A 20,809-nucleotide genomic window follows, 5' to 3' on the forward strand; every position below is an offset into this window, starting at 1 on the left:
AAATTTAAGCAAGCTACCTCGTATAGATCAAATTCCTTACCCTTGTAGTGGATTCGAGTCCTTTTGTTATGCTTGCATGATCTCTTAGAGAGTAGGAGTAGAGAAATTCTTTCATAGGTGACCTACCTATCTCCATTTAATTTTATTTGAAAATAAAATTGCCTCCACATTCCTTTCCCCTACTAAAAAATTGGGTCCTTGTGTTCATATCTTTGCACAACACTTTGGTAATCTCTTAATCCCAGAGGCTAGAAGATAGTCTTTCACAGCTAGCCCACTTGTCTGTGCAAAATTTATCTGGAAAATGACTTGCCTCTACACAGTTCAGTGTTCACTACGAAAGGAGTTCATCAACAACAGGTATTCTTTTTTACCCTACCTAATGCATGTCAAACACAAGATCACCTTGTTTATGATTTCCTTCACATAGCTCCTGGAGCAAATCCAGAACAACATAAAGACCCAATTCAAAAAATGGAGCAAATTCCTCTGAATTTGAGTCAAAAAAAACCATAAATAGTAAACTTGACAAAAAGGTTTCTCATCCATAGTTTTGAAAATCTCTGAGAACCAAGTATAAGCAGGGATTTTACTTTAACCACCTGGAAATCTAATACTACCCACTCCGGTCTCTAGATTTATAAGAAGGATGGAAGATCAAGAATATAAGAAGAAAGAAATCAATCTTGGTTTTGGTCAAATAGATCTCATAAGAAGGAGAGCCTTAGCAAGCATCCTAAATCTTATAAAGACACCACGAGAAGCCTCCTAGTTGATAAAACTTTATGCTAGGTGACTTTGTCTCAGACAAGATATTTTGCAATTCAAGAATTTTACTTTAACCACCTGGAAAGCTAATACTACCCACTCCGGTCTCTAGATTTATAAGAAGGATGGCAGATCAAGAATATAAGAGGAAAGAAATCATTCTTGGTTTTGGTCAAATAGATCTCACAAGGAGAGCCTTAGCAAGCATCCTAAATCTTATAAAGACACCATGAGAAGCCTCCTAGTTGATAAAACTTTACACTCGGTGACTTTGTCTCAGACAAGAGATTTTGCAATTCAATGAGAGACACCCCCTAAATGAAGGTGACCTTGAGCTTTATTCTTATGGACTGTAAGATGAATGTTTATTATATATGAACATATAATCACAAATCCAGAAGGGTACCAATTCAACTTAATAAAACTAAGGTTTGAAAATCATATTGAGGAAGAAAATCTAAGTTACCGGATCCGACCCTCTGGGGTCCAGGATCCACAGATCTGATCTGGATCCAAATCTGCCTAAATACATCCAAGAACCGACAGCTTGGCGAATCCATGATCAACGGAAACAGATCCCTCGCCTTGGAAACGAATCCTTCAATTTAGAAATAGATCCCGCAAATTAGAAACGAATCCTTCAATTTAGAAATAGATCCCGCAAATTAGAAACAAATCCCATGCAAATTCGGATCTATATCCGTATCCGAATCAGAAACAGATCCCGTGCAAATCCAGATCTAGATCTGTATCCGTATCCGAATCCTGGTAACTTAGGAGAAAATTTGAAGAAACAAAAATTTATATATATATATATAGATAACAATGTAAAAATGCATTTAAAATTTAAGATTTTCTTTTGAAAATGCTGTATACATTAAGAGAATAAAATAAAATATAATGTGCAAACCAGCACACCTACCTGTAGGCCAAAACAAAGGACCTTCAAATCAAACCTTTGCCTCGATAGAACATCCATGCACATCTATCACGAAATGGGGTTCAGATATGATGCTTGCCCACATTGTGGCAAGGGAAACCATTAGATATTTACTTTTGGAGATTCATATTTGGAGGGGACCTTCAAATCAAACCTTTGCCTCAATAGAACATCCATGCACATCTATCACAAAATGGGGTTCAGAGATGATGCTTTGCCCACATTGTGGCAAGGGAAACCATTAGATATTTACTTTTGGAGATTCATATTTGGAGGTTCATTCGAGGTACCTAGAAAAGCTGTCTTCCATAAGATCCACCGGAAAGGACATCCTTGCTCGATGATTACAATTCCTTTTGACCTTTAGGGATTTGGCAATTGTAATTCTGTTTTTAGAAGTAGTGTTCTCTCTTGCTCTCTCTTGTTTTTTTACAGAGATTAATATCAGTGTAAAAAAATATCGAGCTGAAAAGACATTAAAAATCACTTTAAATTTAGAAGACATCATCTAAACCTCTATAATCACCATCACTTCTTAAAAATTAAATCACATGTGCCTTTATAAAATAAATGCCATCTTTATTTAGACCAGCATGATCTAAATCATTACCTACAAACCTTACAAAATTCAGCCTAGAAGCAAATATATTATCAAGTTTTGTAAACATTAAGCAGCATAAAAGAACTCATTGTAAATCACATAGTTGAGCTTTAAATCAGTCCATACCAATAAAACATATATAAATTTTTAATTCACTCTTCTTCCAATAAAACGAAATATTTTTAAAAATCTAGAAAAAAACAAAACATATATAAATTTTTAATTCACTCTTCTTCCAATAAAACGAAATATTTAAAAAAATCTAGAAAAAAACAGTGGAAATGACAAAACAAGAATGATAGAAATCGTCATGTCATCTTTTCATATCTACTCTAGTCAAATGATTACCTTTTGCTCCTTCAACCAAAAACAGTTTAGACATATTTTGCTAAGATTTCGTTTAAGCTCTCCTCCACAAATCATTATAAATTACATAGTTCAACTTTAAATCCGTCCATAACAATTAAATGCATATAAATGTACCCTTCTTCCAATAAAACATAAAACATCAAAATTTTTATAGAAAATAAAAGTGGAAATAACAAAACAAGAATGACAGAAATTGTCATGTCATCTTTTCATATCTGCTCTTGTCAAATGATTACCTTTTTCCCCTTCAACCGGAAACAGTTTAGACATATTTTGCTAAGGATTCGCCTAAGCTCCTCCACATGAGAAGGATGATAAATTGGCGTTGGAAGTCTGATGTGTCCAAAATGACCTGCAAAACAGTTTCTTTCAACTTCTACGAATAGTAAATCAAGCTGCAATTATAGCAAAGGTTTCTGTCAATCACTATAAACATATTGTGATACAAAGCTCCACTGGTTGAGAATCTTGCAATCATATCACATACCATCACATTCGTCAGGCTTCTCAGTTCCACATGTTTCACATTTACCAGACTTAACTGGGAGTCCCAATCGAGCATTCACAAGCTGAGTCGAATGTTGAATAGAAGACATTCCATATACTGACACCTTACTCTGCAACAAAAACAATAAAAACGGGACTCAAGTGAGTAAATATTGATTATCATATGAAATTCCAGAATAAAGTTGCTCAGCCACATTTCTTCATTTTTACAAATATTTAACAATTTCTGATAAATTACACCCTACACTCGATCAATTCTTAGATTTCCCCATAGATTTTCTTCTTCTAAATATGTTACAACTATTATCGAATGGGATATACTAATGGTGGGCTTGGTCTGCTTGGGTAAAGTACTGTTAATCTAATCAGCTTGTAATGAAACCAATGAGAGTAGGCATTGGATATAAAACTTCACTGCAAGATGTATGTCATGAAATTACACCCTACACTTGATCAATTCATTTAGATTTCCCCATAGATTTTCTTCTTCTAAATATCTTACAACTATTATCGAATGGGATATACTAGTGGTGGGCTTGGTCTGCTTGGGTAGGGTACTGTTAATCTAATCAGCTTGTAATGAAACCAATGAGAGTAGGCATTGGAGATGAAACTTCACTGCAAGATGTATGTCATTCTAATCCTTCATTCACTAATTTGCATAGGCCCCTAGTCCCATGTTATTACCTCTCAAACTAGCATCTTTATATTAAAGTCCAAAGTATTGGTACCAACCTACAAGCAACTAATAAGCTTGTAAGGGAAGGTATTGTTATTCTAATAAGCATGTAATGAAACCAACACGAGTAGGCCTTGGATATGGAACTTCCTTGCAAGATGCTTGTCATTCTAATCCTTCATCCACTAATTTGCATAGGCCCCTAGTCCTATGTTACCTCTCAAACTAGCATCTTTATATTAAAGTCCAAAAGATTGGTACTAGCCTACAAGCAACCAAGGACACTGCCAATGTCACCTCACCAACCCTCTTCACACTTTAGGTTTGGCTCATGTCCAACTCAAAGGGGGCTTTTTTAAGGTAGGATTTCTAAATATTAGGCAATAAGGGCTCCCAAGTGAAATGATGAGTAGATTTAGCAAAACAAGTGTTGTAGCAGAGGTTAAAGAAGAAATTATGGGAGGATTAAAACTAGTATCAAGTGAAATGATGAGTAGATTTAGCAAAACAAGTGTTGTAGCAGCGGTTAAAGAAGAAATTATGGGAGGATCAAAACTAGTATCAAGTAAACTATTGTCAAGTCCATTAGCCAAGCAGAATCAAGAATCGAGTACAAGGGGCAATAGCCATGTTATTGAAAGTGTATATAGCCCTAACAAAGGATACATAAACCACTTATCTTGTTTCTTGTAAATATAGAAAATTACCTAAAGAAATTCTTGATTAGGAAAAACCAATAATGTATGAAGGTTTGTCCACAAATGAACAACATAAACTTAGCAGTTATTTCGAATCAAGATAAAGGATGTCATATAATATTACCAAACCATAGACACAGATAAATAATAGGGGAATGAGGCACAATTAAAATCATTTTAATAAGGGAACCATCTTCTTAATTATCCGGTATCATTTCAGCCATTCAAACATCTTTACACAAGAGACCTCCAACATTTTGATTCAATGACATCAACCACAAGAACATATGCCACAAAGGTAATAGCTTATAGCATTCCATTGCTTTTTAGATCTTCAACCAAAGCTCAAAGGGGAGAACTGCCCAACATAAATAATAGGGGAAAGAGGCACAATTAAAATATTTTTAATAAGGGAACCATCTTCTTAATTATCTGTATCATTTCAACCATTCAATTCAAACATCCTTGACACAAGAAACCTCCAACATTTGAATTCAATATTTGTTCCAATAGGAAGCAATTCTGTATGTAGGTTGAGATCAATAGTCAAGGCCAAGAGTAGTGATCAAGCAGCAGTTCGAAAGCAATTGTAGAGCTGAGATAAGTTCTCAGAAGTTATTTATTGGTTGCAGAAGTAGCATATTAAATTTGTATAAGATCTATTTTCTCAAAGAACAATAAATAAAAGCCCACAACAACAAATGCAGGTTTTCTCATCTGGGTTTCCTAGGGAAAACGCTGGTGTCAATTGTATGTGTGCATGTGTTTTTATCACTCTTTTCCACTACCAATTGAATGTTAAGAAATTGTGTATCTTGGTGAAAGTTAACTTGCTTCCAGTTTTCAGTTGCCTTGTTTTTCAGTAGATTCATTTAAGTAGTTGCAGAATTTCAAGAAAATTAAAATGGTATCAAAGGCACGCTCTATATAAAAACCAACACCATAATTGTTCAATTAGTGAAGAGCGCAGTTCAGTCAGTAGGCCTGCGCTAGAGTTTAAAGAGCAGTATTTAAAAACCAACACCATAATTGTTCAATTAGTGAAGAGCACAGTTCAGTCAGTAGGCCTGACACTAGAGTTTAAAGAGCAGTATTTTTGGATAGGCAATATGTCGTTCCAAGGACTAAGGGCAGATCATTGTTCAGAGGGAGCCTCTAACTTCTGCTCATGGAGGGAGCGGATCTCAGTAGTGTTGTAACATAATGGGTTGCTAGATTTTGTGAAGAACCTACAAACTGCACCTGCAGATGCCCAACAGGTGATCCAGCATAACAAGAATGACACCAAGGCTAGGAAGAGGATCATTCTGGCACTTGCAGCTCATATAGGGTGGAAGATCCACCAAATGGACATTAAGGCAACATTCCTCAACAATAGATTTATATGGAGCAACCAAAGAGGAATAAGACTTTCAGAGACACTCATGTCTGTTTGTTGAAGAGATCTCTTTATGGGCCATAAATCTTGGTACACTCGTATTAACAACTACCTTCAAGGATTAGGCTTCACTAAGAGTGCAGTAGATGCCAACCTGTACTACATCATGGTTGGAGCGCTTTCACTCATTCTAGTGCTCTATGTTGACGATCTTATCTTGATTGTATCAGACAACTTGATCCAAGATTGCAAGGCAGCTCGTGCAAGAGAGTTTGAGATGAAGGACATAAGGCTTATCCACTCTTTCGTTGGGTTGGAGGTATGGCAACGTGATGGGGAAACCTTCTGGGGGCGGGGGAAGTACACTACAAAAGTTCTCAAGGGGTTTCATATGCAAGATTGCAAACCCATGACCATACCTCTAGCCACCAACTGGAGGAAGGTGGACGCTAATAGAGCAGAAAGAGTAGATACGATGTTGTATAGGCAGCTCATTGGTTCGTTGATGTACTTAGTGAACACAAGGCATGATATATGTTTTGCAGTGAACCAGTTGAGCCAATTCATGATCGAGCCTACTAGAGTTCACTAGATTGTTGCCAAGCATGTCTTTAGGTATCTCAAAGGCACAACAGATTATGGGTTATGGTATAGACAGGTTGATGGATTGAGGCTTGAAGGCTTCACAGATGCAGATTGGGAAAGGAGCTCCACAGATCAGAGTAATTCAGGTTGCATCTTCAACATTGGGTCAGCAGTTGTTTCCTGGTTCAGCAGGAAGGAGAGATCAGTTGCACTCAATTCAACAAAGGTAGAATACATCACTGTCAGCGTTGCAGCACGTGTAGCCATCTAGATGAAGAAGTTGCTTGTGGGCCTTTTCAAGAGGGAGTTGGAGCCCACCGTGACTCATTGTGACAACCAGAGTTGCATTAAGCTATCTGATAATCCAGTTTTTCATGACCACTCCAAGCACATCGAGTTCAAGTACTATCATCTTAGAGACTCTGTGCAGAAAGTGATAGTAAAGCTACTGTACAATCCCACATATGAGCGGGTTGCAAATATCCTTACAAAGGCCTTAGTCAAAGGCAAGTTCATGTTTTTGAGAGATAAATTGAGAGTTGTACAAAATCCTTTCCTCACTAAGAGGGAGTGTTGAAAATGTAGCGAATGAAGGTCTTCTAACTTGTGCCTTAGCCAGTGAAGACCTCGAATTGTCTTTCTCTAAGCATGAATGCAAATTCATGAGATAAACTTCAGTATGATGAGAAGATTTCTAGTTCATTAGAATGGTCATCAGCAGATTGCATGCGTAGTGTTGGTGCTTCAGTTCATTAGAGTCTTCTTTAGTTATACTAAAGGATGAGATTGCAAAGACAAGTCCCGTTAGGACAAGTACAAGTTAAGACTGCAGAGACAAGTTCAAGTTAGGATGAGTTAAGACTTCAAAGACAAGTGAAGGAAGTTCAAGTTAGGATGAGTTAAGACTTCAAAGACAAGTGAAGGAAGGACAAGTTAAGTCCTCAATTAACTCTCACAACTAGAGGAAATCAAGGAGCAACTCGAACTAGTTAACTGAGAGTTAGTCAAGTGTAACTATGATTTGCTCCAATTAACTGGCAATTGGAACTCGTTGAACTAGTTTAAATAGCCATTCAAACTTGACCATTCTGCATGGATTGAAAGTCTATTAAGGCAAGAGAAGGACGAAGGCACAAGATTAATGATTCTTTGTTGTTGGCAGTGTGCATTGGTTGAGGAGCTAAGATCAGGAATTCGAGGAGCAAAGATCAGTTTCAGCAAGAAGCAATTGTGTATGCATGTCAAGATCAATAGGCAGGGCCGAGAGCATCTTCTCAAGGCCAAGAGCAATGATCAAGGAGCAAGCCCAGAGCAATTGTAGAGCTAAGATAAGTTTCTCACAGACTATTTGTTGGCTGCAGTAGCAGCATATTGAATTTGTAAAAGATCTATTTGCTCAAAGAACAATCAATAATAGCCCACAGTAACAAATGCATGTTTTCCCATTTGGGTTTCCTGGGTAAAACGCTAGTGTCTATTTTATGCATGCATGTATTTTTATCGCAACTATGTTAACATTGCTTATTCAATGTTAAGAAAAAATGTATCTTGGTGAAAGTTAAAATTGGTTTCAATTTTCAGTTGCCTTCTTTTTCAGTAGATTCATTTAAGTAGTTGCAGGGTTTCAAGAAAATTAACAAGTATTATTAAATGTTAAGAAACTCTGTATCTTGGGGAAAGTTAAAATTGGTTTCAATTTTCAGTTGCCTTGTTTTTCAGTAGATTCATTTAAGTAGTTGCAGAGTTTCAAGAAAATTAACAAGTAAACCCTTATATAGGTTCGAGCTCAACTCATTTTACAAAACTTAATTAATTGTCTTCATGATCCATTAATTCTCAAGGAAATAGAATAAAATATTACCTTTCTAACCTCCAATGACTTGTTGAGATCCACTTTCCTAATAATCATCCTTCACGAGGAGAAACAATATAATACTGCTCTCATCTAACTAACTCCATGAGAGATTTCAATAATAATAAAATAATGGGTAAGTTAGGAACTACCTCCAAAAATAGCCATGAACGTTGGATGCCTCCTTTAGGTGATTGAATAGTTGACCAAGATATGACTTCTAAAAAGTAATAAACTAATTCTCCTCAAGTGTGTCCTTCAAAAAAGAGAATTCACATCCTAACTAACTCCATGAGAGATTTCAATAATAATAAAATAATGGGTAAGTTAGGAACTACCTCCAAAAATAGCCATGAAGGTTGGATGCCTCCTTTAGGTAATTGAATAATTTACCAAGATATGACTTCTAAAAAGTAATAAACTAATTCTCCTCAAGTGTGTCCTTCAAAAAAAAGAGAATTCATAGGTGTGGCTTTAACTAATTTCTAACTTGCATTCTTGAAATATGTGCAATGCTAACCACCTTGACACAGCCAATTACTAACTAATGTATATGCCCTTAAAGATGTGCCTCAAATCCCTTTAACCATGAGCCAAAACCATCAACTAATTTGCATAATCAAGTGTTAATTTTCCTAAACCATGTGCACAAGAGGGCGGCAACCTAGAGAAGTGTGGAGAATAAGTAGGTGGAGCAATGCATATGCATTATAGGTCAAAGGCCTCGGGGCCTTTGAAAAAACTTCCCAAAAATAGCAAAGGGTTTCATCCAATGCACAACCATCCCATTAAGTTTTGACAAAATCAACTCTTCCAAATAATAATAAAACATGGTCCAACATGGTGAAAAACTCCTCACAACCTATGCAAGTGGATAGACCCAATGAATATAAACCTCCTTCGCTCCATTCAATTACATTTAACCTAGTCGACCCAATGTATTCCAAGACCAAGGGGTTGGCCCTTTTACTCAAGCAAATAATGTTGACCTTCCACAAAATGTGTGCATCGAGGCAAGCACTTTTTCAAATGAGTAATCATCCCTTGAGTATGTCAACCATTCAAAGGTGCTAACCGTACTAAATTCACTATTTAATCCAACCATCCCATGAAGAAGCAATGTATTCCAAGACCAAGGGGTTGGCCCTTCTACTCAAGCAAATAATGTTGACCTTCCACAAAATGTGTGCATCAAGGCAAGCACTTTTTCAAATGAGTAATCATCCCTCGAGTATGTCAACCATTCAAAGGTGCTAACCGTAGTAAATTCACTATTTAATCCAACCATCCCATAAAGAAGTAATTATTAACTTTTGAAATTTGTGGATACCCTAAGTTGATGTGTTCATACTCCATGAAATGATGCATTAAGAGTGGTAAATTCACTATTTAATCCAACCATCCCATGAAGAAGCAATTATCAACTTCTGAAATTTGTGGATACCCTAAGTTGATGTGTTCATACTCCATGAAATGATGGATTAAGAGTGGTAAATTCACTATTTAATCCAACCATCCCATGAAGAAGCAATTATTAACTTCTGAAATTTGTGGATACCGTAAGTTGATGTTTTCATACTCCATGAAATGATGCATTAAGAATGGTAAATTCACTATTTAATCCAACCATCCCATGAAGAAACAATTATTAACTTTTTAAATTTGTGGATAACCTAAGTTGATGTGTTCATACTCACTGAACTGCATTAAGAGTCAAACAATTGCCAAAGCCAAAAAAACCCAAACATGCCAACACCACCAAAGAATGAGCATACACCACATCATGAATTAGACCACAACTAGCACATTAGAACATATCATCCCACAGTTACTAGGAACCATCATAACACCAGATCTTTAACAAGATAGCATCATCTATAAAGCCAAAACACAAATCCAACAAAACATCTACCACACAAATCCAACAAAACATCTACCAGTGTGGCCTGCAAGCTCAATCCTTGCAACCAAAAAACTCATGTTGTGACGAAAATCACAAGTACAAAACTCCTGCGACACATGCAACATGAGGTGTAACACCTAAGATTCTGAACTATTTATTAATGATATGAAAAAGTTTGAACCAATCGCATATGATCTAAGTTGCATGGTATATGATCTAAGTTGCATGGTATAGGGGAACAAAAGCATGCATGTGAAACAAAAAACACATTGAGATATGACCCCTAAAAAATTAGGAAACAGGGAAACATGCTACACATACAGACATGCACATGCATCATACATACATATGTGTGTGTGTGTTTTTCAAAAGAGTATGCTAAAACTTTGAAGGAAAGGATTTAAGTTTTAGGTTTCAACATTATAATTTCAAATACAAATACATATTCATGAATAAATGGGTGAGTTCCAAGGCTGAGTGCCCAGGAAAATCATGCTACAATGAATACCTACATATCATTGAAATCATTGCCTATATTAGGATCCTCGTCAACAATATCACCTTCTAGATATTGTTTGAGTGATGGGTACACTTTTACGAGGGTCGTGATAGAGGAGTTCAACAACTAATGCTACTAACATCAAGGTACGTAGAAGGCATGATGATCTTCATTAAATGCTACTTCCATCCCTCATACACGACAAATCCAATAGAAACATTGTAACCCCCCAATCCCATAATCCTAAAAACCGTTAAGTCTGCTAGATATTGAACGGGATCTAAAACTCTACTTTCTCCATATGAAATCCAATGAGGATGGAACCACTCTCAAACATCCCGAAACAATTAATAGTATTAAGTAAAAATTTCATCCTTTTACTTTAAGAATTTAATGTTACCATTATTTATATGGCATATTCTTAACATTACCAATAAGTACTTAGCATTTGTAGTGCCCTAGGGTACAATATTAGGTTGGCCCACTCATAAATTATTGCTTTTTCATATAATTTGCATTCAGCCCACACAAACACAACACAAGCATTTTTTACAAGCCCGCACACGTTATACAAATGCTAAAACGTGATGTACAAACACTAAAACATGGGGCATCGGCCTAAAACACATTTCAAAAAAGTGAAATGCATTTAAGTTGTGGTTTTAATGCCCCCTACTGAAATAAACTTGTAATTTTTATTTTCTTACCATTTAAACATTTTGTCTAATGCTTTGCTAGTAAATAGATATGAGGACCATACAACAAATAACCAACAATATCACCACAGTAATTGGCAAAAGAAATCCCTCTTCGAGTCAAGCAAACTCAACTAGCATACAAAATCCAATAGTTGTTTTTGCTAACAATAAAAAAGAAAATGTTTTTGCTAACAAATAAATCCACCGTAGCCAAAAATACACAACAAATAACTTAGACAATTATTTTATTAAGACTAAAGCATGAAAACACATAGAAATCACTTCATTGACACAAAATTTACAGCCAATGAATTGCTCCTATAAATGGCACTACTTGCTGAAGAATTTTGTTGAAATAGCTTCAGAAATTTATTGATGTTGCCCTAAGCAAAAATGCGGCCTCCCTAGGAAGAATGCTAACCCCACAAATTAGATTCAACCTCCTGTTGTCACTGCGACAAACACCCTCCAAAATTTTGCATACAATCAAATTTTGGAACCTACGGTGGATCTTGCGTTCGGTCATTCCATACTCACTTCTTGGTCAACTCATGTTTTTAAGCTCCCTTCTTGGATCAGAAGTGTCAAAGTCACTTGCTCACACATGCTCAGTCCACAACAAGTTCATGAGTGCATCCTTTTTGGACAAGCATAGCATGTTCCATCAAGACTGTCCCTGTGCGATGTCCAATCCATGTCAACAGTCAGTGAGCACTGACAACGACAGTTTCTCACATTCTAGCTACGTTCGTTCTTCCATTTCGGTGAGTTTTGCAAACTGTCGCCTTCGCACACCTTTGTTTTTGCAAGTGTCATTTTCATGTTTTCAATAGTCGCTTTCGCTTGCCTTCACTCTAATTAGTGGCGTTTTAATGTTATCTTTGCTTTGGCATGTGTTACTTTCACTATCATTCACATATCGCAAGAGTCATTCGCACTTTAGCAATAGGCATCTTTTCGCGCAATGCTTTCGCTTGCCTTCACTCTAATTAGTGTCGATTTAATGTTATCTTTTCTATGGCATGTGTTACTTTCACTATCATTCACATATCGCAAGTCATTCCCACTTTATCAATTGGCATCTTTTCGCATGTTAGTTGTCGCGCAATGTATGCATGCTAGTTCTGGTGGTTTCAAGGGGTTATCTTTGTGCGAATGAGTTGGTCTAACCATGTAAACATTAATCACACTCATTCCCAAAGTTTTAATCACTGTCACACAAGTGTCGTCACGATCGTCGTAAAGTGTACCTTTAGTGTCACACTTGTCATAAAGTTGTCGCAAAGTTGTCGAACTAAGAGAAATATGTTGTTAACATGTTCCAGATGATCTATGTTGTGTTGTCAAAGTGTCTCAAGTGTGTGATCATAGTAGAGTCATATCACTGTTCAAAATAGTGTCTTCGGTCTAACACTTAGAAAAAATTCAAAAAATTCTCGACAACCTAGCCTCATCCAGAGCTCTAGAATTGCGCATTTCACAACTTCAGTGCTTAAGCCCAGAACTGTGCATTTCACAACCTAGTGGTGTTCATTGTATACATGTGTCTTGGAACTTTTACTTAATATTAAAAGCACTATGGCCCAGCACATTCTTCATGCATGGATTATGGATATTTGTAAGACTATTCTATGAATGTTTGTAGTTCATGTTTGCTTTCATCTGTGATAAAGTAGTTGAACTATTTTGGTTATTTTGGTACTTATCATATTGAGAATGTGTTGTAATTGCTATTGTCGTTGTCGCATCCTCGTGGACTATTCCGTTGGATATTAGACCAATCTTCCTCGTTATATTGGTTTCAATGACCATTGCATCTCTCGGACTATTTTGCTTGATGTTGGACGAACCTTTCTTGTTCTTGTGTGTCTCTACTAGGGTGGTACTACTACCTCTCTCTCACAGGCTCACTTTTCCTGACACACATACGATCGAACACTCACCAAGCACATCCCCTTGATTTTCGAAGGCACCACGTGTTCCACTCTCTTGCTGAGAGTTAGAACCAAGGAAAATCTATAAGAATACATGGCAACTAGGCCAATATTCTGAATGGGGATCCTACTCCAAACGCTGTGAATTCTAATTGGGACTTCACATCGGGTAGACCCCTTGGTTGACAAATATCTAGCACTGTCGACAATGGCGCTAGCAGGAAGGCCAGATGACAAGCTCTGCCCGTTGAGTCTACTTTGAATCTCCTATCCAAAATGGCTCTTCCCCAAATCATAATCCCGGGATGTTTTTCTAAAGAGCTTAAGCTTACCATCCCTGCGGAAGTTTTCCATAACCTGTCCCAATTTAAGTTTGATGGCGAGGGTGAATTGACTCTTCGTAAACATCTATTTCAAGTTGTATGTTTTTCCTTTCTAATGGAATACATTGCAAGGATGTTATGGCTAGATTGCTCACCCTCACATTTGAAGGTCGTGTTAAGAGATGGTATCATACATTACCTGCTGCTTCGATCCATTCATTCGACCAGCTTGTGAAGGAGCTTCATAAATCATTTGATAGGTATGATTACCGGGATGTTCTTAAAAGAATTAATCAACTAAGATGAAGCCTAATGAATCAATTGAGGATTTAAATTCTCTGATCGTTTCCTTCACCTTTGATATGAATTTCCTGAAGAAAATATAGATCGGGATTTCTTTAAACAAAAGTTCAAGTGCTTGGTTCAGTTCTCTTTGCACGATGAATCCAAACCACCTGCTATTTTTGCTTCCCCAACTCTTGTAAATCACGAGACACCTCTGATTTCAGAGGAGGAAACTATTATTCCTTTTGTTCCTTGTCCTCCTCCTTTTCAAATTCAGAGGAGGAAACTATTAGACCGATCTTCCTCGTTATATTGGTTTCAATGACCATCACAAATCAAATTCCTAATCCATCTTCTCATTCTTCTTCCACTTTTCACGATTCAGATTCAATGGAGGAAATTCAAGATTGGCTCATGAAGCCTATGGCAAAGACTAACTCCTACTTTCTGCAAGATGATGTTTCTGTTCATAATTCTAGTCTCAAATCTTATTTAGATTTTTGTTATCCTCTCATTTATAGGCCATGACTCTTTGTACCATCATCTGCGTGAACAATTTGTTCCACTATCTAGTTTTCCACACTCTTGATTTTCGCGTTGTTGGTTAAGGTTAAAATTGCGATTAGATACAACACAGTCACATTACACAAGTGGAGGAGCAAAAAGGTGAAGATACTTTCAATCCCTCTTCTAGTTTCCAAAATCCTCTATGTGAAGACGATGCGCTTCCATTCTTGGATGATTTTCAAAATGCCAATCTCGGTAGTGAATCAAATGTAATTAATTCTTTCGATCAATTTGTAGCCTTAGGCAACAATCATTCCAATGATCATGACTCTATTGATGTATGCAATCACAAATGCCTATGTGTGTCAGCTGATCTTTTGGTTTCTCATGAAAATTTTACTTTGGATCTGGAATCTAATTTGACCAAAGAAAAAGTGCTTATCGAAACTTTCTCTTCATCTCACTATCCCTTGTGCTCTATCATCTTCGATGCATCTACTTGCGACGAAGATACTCCATGTTCTTCAAGTCCATCATCTGATGAGTTAACCTCTCAATTGGCACAAGTTGGTGAGATTATCCATGATGCAAATAAAAACAATCAAATCTTTGAGTACTCTTCCCAGCCCTCATCATCTCTTCTCTTGCATGAAGACAACTCTTCAAATCAGCTTGCTCATGAAATTTCCTTGATCGAGTCATCTTTGAATTTGAGATCAAAAGAATCTTTCAACTTGAGTAATCTGGTTGTTGAAGTTGAAAAATCTGGTGAAATCAGTGACAGAGATGGCTATCATCCAGTCAGCAATGGCTTTATTGAAACCAGTGGTAGCAGTTATCCTGAAACCATGCATGATCTGGTTCAATCTTCAAAATGCAATTTTACAATCCTAGAATAAGACCTGCCAGGGAGTCTAGGCACTTCAACTTCCGTCGATGGTTATGTCAGGATCTCGCAACTCTGGTAAGCCCCCGGAACTAAGATATGGTTTTTCTCTCACAATCCTTCTCTTTGCATGGTTTCACTCGATGAAAAAATCTTTTTGAAAAATGTTTGGTATTTCGAGTATGATCTTTCAAATTTTCAGGATTTTACCTCTAACTAGATTCAACAATCTGCTTCGGTTAATTCAACTTCATGCAAATCTCTTGCATCAAACTTGGTTTTGAAATGTGTATCTCTCATAGAGTCATGGAATTGCGAAGTTGATCATTCCAAGGACTATCTTTGGCCAAAGGAATCATGCTTATCAAATTCATTCCTTAATAGTCATCGCCAAGTTCTTCTTGTGAATATTATATTGCAAATATTTCCCTTCAGCGCACTTGAAATCCTCTTGAGTGATAATGAATGCACGAGTTATCGCACGAATCAAGTTCTTCTCTGTTCACCATGCCTTGATTGGTCTCATGTATTTGTTAGTTCTTCTTCGTTCACCATGCCTTGATTGGTCTCATGTATTTGTTACGCTGGCATGCCTTTTAAATTATTTTGATGATTACGATGCTTGTACAGTTTGTCACCGGTTACAAAAAAATGGTTTGTCACATTTGGCTTGCGAGGAACTTGGTTCAATTGTTTAGATCATTCGCAAAGCTGTCCAAATTGATTTATCTTGGTTATTACAAACTAGGAATATGATGCTTTAATCAACCCATCTGATCATTATTCTGTCTCCGATGACTGTCATTCAACTTATCATTTTTCCATCAGCACATCCAATGACAATTGTTTTACATCCTTCAATCTTCATCATTCAATGTCTCACTATCCTAATTTTTTTCAAGCAGTTGAGGCACTTTGGGCTTCGTTGATGGTTATGTCAGGTCCTCTCTGTGTCGACATGACTGTTGAATATGATCAGATCTATTTTCCTCACAAAATTCCCATTGTAACCCCCTGCCTCTAATTGAAAATTCATCTTTTCAAAGATTTTAGGGTTGTCAAGAGGATCATCATGAATTTTGCAATCCAATCACTGAATGGTTGGAACAATATTACCTGGCAAGCTCCATCGCAAATAACAAGTTTTGATCTTCCCTCGCACTTGCTAAGGAGCTCAATGTAGATGGAGACACATCCGCGAGAAGCTTTTGAGGTTTGTTGAAAGATGGTATTCATCGAAAAGGTAAGAATGTCAATTGGATGAAAGTAGTGATTGTGACACATCCTTTTGCCCACAAGCAAGACCTTCCTTTTGTTGTGCAAATTATTCAAGATCTCATATTTTCTCTTGCACATTACTTTATGTTCGTTTTAATCGATCATATCTTTGTGATTGCAAGTTGGGAACGATTAGGTTGGCTACATTGGAAATTTCATTATACATGACCCTGACCTACGAACTGTTAAGTTAGGAGTAGGATTCTCTGCATCCTAGTTTTCCCTCTCTTGCATCATCCCATGCTTGTTCTCTTTAGTCTCTCGTCTTATCTCACTTTTCTCTTGCATTATGCTTTCGTTTAGCTTCTTTTGCTTGTGCTTTGGTTTTGCTTTCTGGTTATGTTGTGTCTTTTCCTTTTGTTCCATCAATAAGACCTTGCATGAAGATGCTTTGTTGGCTCAGAAGGGAATGTGGCAAAATAGAACACTGCAAATCCCCCCCCCCCCACAAAAAACCCCTTGAATTAGTGTGATGGTGAGATCTTCATGGGATAGGGCAAGTACACAGCAGCGATTCTTCGGAGATCTCATATGCAGGATTGCAAGCCCATGGCCACACCTCTAGTCACAAACTAGAGGAAGGTTATTTGGATAAGGAAGTTACTTGTGGGACTTTTCAGAGAGGGGATACAACCTACCATGATACATTATGATAATCAGAGTTGCATTAAGATCTCTAAGAATCCAATGTTTCATGATTGCTCAAAGCATATAGAGATCCAGTATCACCATCTTGGAGATTCGCTGCAGAAGGGGATAGTCAAGCAACCGTACATTCCAATAGGGGAGCAGACAACAGATATCTTGACCCACACATTGGCAAGAAGCAGTTTTGTTCATCACAGAGATAAGTTGGGAGTTGTACAAAATCCCTTCCTCGCTAAGAGGGAGTGTTGAAAATAGCAACGGAATGGATTCCTTGATTTGTGCCTTAATTCAAGGAATCGAATTTTTTATCTTCTTAATCATGCACAAGTTCCAGTGATGAGAACAAGTTCAAGAAGCAGTTTGACTAGTGCGAGTTTGTGGAAGACCAAGTTAATTATCTTCTTGTGTGAGTTAAATTGGGAATTGAGTGAACAAGTGGACATGCCTCCTAAATTTTAGGAGGATCTAGTTAACTAGGTGTGTTGACTTTTCTTAACTAGAAAAGCTCCACAGTTCAACTCCTAATTTAGAAGGAGATCAAAGGCACACAATTGATCAATCAATTCTTGAGCATGAGTTTGTGAGCAAGAGAGCTTCTGAGAGGAACAAGCAAGAGGATTTATCTTGTGCGAATTGTTGGAGGAGAATTTCCCTTGGGAAGTAGATCAATATTCTTGCAAGTTTCAAGCCTAGTTCAAGGTTGAGAGATCAGATTTCTCTATTGATGCAGGGTTTATTTGTAAGAGATCTATAGCCTATTTTTCTTCAATAAAATTCCCAAGCAAGCAAGGGTTTTCCCTGTTGGGTTCCCCAGGGAAATTGTGTTGTTGTTGTGTGAATTTTGTGATATTATTTTTGTTCTATTTCGCTTCCTATTTGATAGAGAAATGTTGTGTTTGTGTGAAAAGAAAAAGTATTTCAGGTTGTTGTGTGAATTTTGTGATATTATTTTTGTTCTATTTCACTTCCTATTTGGTAGAGGAATGTTGTGTTTGTGTGAAAAGAAAAAGTATTTCAGATTGTTCATAACAGCAAATCACAATTTCGTGGAAATTCTACATGGTATCAAAGTTGTGAACAGAGATTAATCAACACATAGTCTTTAAAGATGACAACTCAAACAGGATTGGGATTGCAAGAGCAGGATAGATTGGATGGCTCTTCAAATTTTGGTGTTTGGAATGTCTGCATATTGTTTTTGTTGGATGAGTTTGGGCTGAAAGAATTTGCTGAGAAAGGTGTTGTAGAACCTTCAGATCTAGACGAGTTGAGGCTCTTCCAAAGGCAGATGACCAAGGCCAAGAGAATGATCTTGGATGGACTTCGGGATCATATAGTTCCTCATGTTACAGGTAAAGATACAGCTAGGGATGTCTTAGTCAAGCTCTACTAGAACTCTTCAGAGAACCGGAAGATGGTCCTCCAAGAGAAGCTGAGGACAATCAAGATGCACAAGGGTGAGAGTGTCACTGCCTATCTCACCGGAGTTCAGGAAGTCCATGATGAGCTAGCAGTTGTTGGAGAGAAGCCTATAAACACAGAGCTAGTGTTGTGGCTCTGATAGGCTTACCAAAGATTGGCATACTTTTGTCCAAAGCATTACTGGACGAGGTAAGTTGTCAAATTGGGAATGCTTGTGTAGTGACTTCATCCAGGAGGATCTAAGGCTCAAGGTAGTTGAGACTTCTAGCAGCAATGGCAAGGGTTCCAAGGTTGAGAAGGGGCATAATATTGCTCTTGCAAGCAAAGGGAAGAAAGTCAAGGTGAAGAGTGAGAACAGTCAAAAGGGTAACAAAAAAAGACAAATTTAGTAAGATCAAATGCTTCCATTGCCATACTTTTGGACACTATGCTTCCAAGTGTCCTAACCAAAAGAAAAAGGGGTCGAATAAGGGGCACGTAGCTGCATTAGCTAAGGTAGATAAGTTTGCCTCTTAGTTTGAGAAGGACTTCTCATTGATAGCTTGCATGGAAAGCTCAATAGGGAGCAATACATGGTATATTGATTCAAGATCCTCTTTCCATATGACTGGAAGTGGAGAGTATTTCAACCAGCTGGATGAGAAGGACATGTAGTTGAATATTGAGCTTGGATAAAGGATATGATGTTACCTTTAGCAGAGGTAAGGCTTACCTCTGTTGAGAAGGACATGTAGTTGAATATCGAGCTTGGATAAAGGATATGATGTTACCTTCAATAGAGGTAAGGCTTACCTCCAACACCTTTGGATGTAAGAAGAAAATAGGTGTGAGGGTGAAAAACCTCTACAAGTTGCATGTATTGACTAGATGAGAAGGACATGTAGTTGAATATCGAGCTTGGATAAAGGATATGATGTTACCTTCAGCAGAGGTAAGGCTTACCTCCAACACTTCTGGATGTAAGAAGCAAATAGGTGTGAGGGTGAACAACCTCTACAAGTTGCATGTAGAGACTGGATGAGAAGGACATGTAGTTGAATATTGAGCTTGGATAAAGGATATGATGTTACCTTCAGCAAAGGTAAGGCTTACCTCCAGCACTTGACTTCTGGATGTAAGAAGCAAATAGGTGTGAGGGTGAAAAAACACTACAAGTTGCATGTAGAGATTGGTGCAACCTTGAGCAGCAAGACAAGATGTGCAGATGTAGGTGTACTTTGGCACAAGCGCATGGGACACTTGCATCATGAGGCGCTGAAAATTCTTCAACAGATTGCCACAGGATTACCAACAAGAGGTGGCCTTGACAATGGTGGAGTGTGCAAGGGGTGCACACTTGGCAAGTATGCCAAGTCTCCTTCCATGGTCAGGACAACCACGCGAAAGGGATTTTGGAGTTGGTGCATTCAGATGTGAGCGGGCCCTTTTCTTCTCCCTCACCGATGAGACACAGGTATTATGTTACTTTCATTGATGATTTTTCTCGGAAAACTTGGATTTACTTTATGCAAAAGAAAGATGAGGTCTTAGATAGGTTCATGGAGTTTAACGCCTTGGTAGAGAAGCAGACCGGGAAGAAAATCAAGGCAGTGAGAAGTGACATGGAGTTTTATGCAAAGGAAGGTATTAGGAGAGAGTTGATAACACCTCATAACCCTCGACAAAATGGGGTGGCTCTGAGGAAGAACAAGAGTATTGTTGGAGCAACTAGGGCTATGTTGCATGATCAAGATTTGTCTAGGTTCTTGTGGGCAAAAGCATGCAACACTGCGGTATTTCTGCAAAACAAGAGCCCACATAGGGTGCTTGGACAAGTCACACCAGAGGAGGTTCTCACAGACGAGAAGTTTGATGTTTCACACTTAACAGATCATTGGCACAAAGATCTACTGTCATGTGTCCAAAGATAACAGGAAGAAGTTGGATGCCACAACGAAGAAGGGTATCTTTGTGGGGTATAGTGAAACATCTTACGCATACAAGGTGTATCTTCCAGGACTCGAGAAGACATTTCTTAAGCGAGATGTAAGATTCCATGAGGTTCAAGCT

General features: G+C 37.7%; 1 protein-coding gene across 1 annotated transcript in view; it reads right to left on the bottom strand.

Annotated features, from left to right (window-relative positions):
- The window catches only part of NRPD1B (nuclear RNA polymerase D1B), a 309,428-nt gene that overhangs the window by 248,827 nt on the left and 39,792 nt on the right, over positions 1–20,809 (bottom strand). The window contains exons 2-3 of the mRNA XM_089428292.1: positions 3,166–3,295; positions 2,915–3,030 (exon numbers count right to left, since the gene is read on the bottom strand). Of these exons, the coding sequence (XP_089284418.1) occupies positions 2,915–3,030; positions 3,166–3,295 (246 nt within the window). The remainder of the gene's footprint in view (positions 1–2,914; positions 3,031–3,165; positions 3,296–20,809) is intronic.

This window comes from Pinus tabuliformis, chromosome 4_2, assembly GCF_031772625.1.
Source record: "Pinus tabuliformis cultivar Carrire ecotype Pingquan chromosome 4_2, CPIR1, whole genome shotgun sequence".
In the NCBI taxonomy this organism is placed as follows: domain Eukaryota; kingdom Viridiplantae; phylum Streptophyta; class Pinopsida; order Pinales; family Pinaceae; genus Pinus; species Pinus tabuliformis.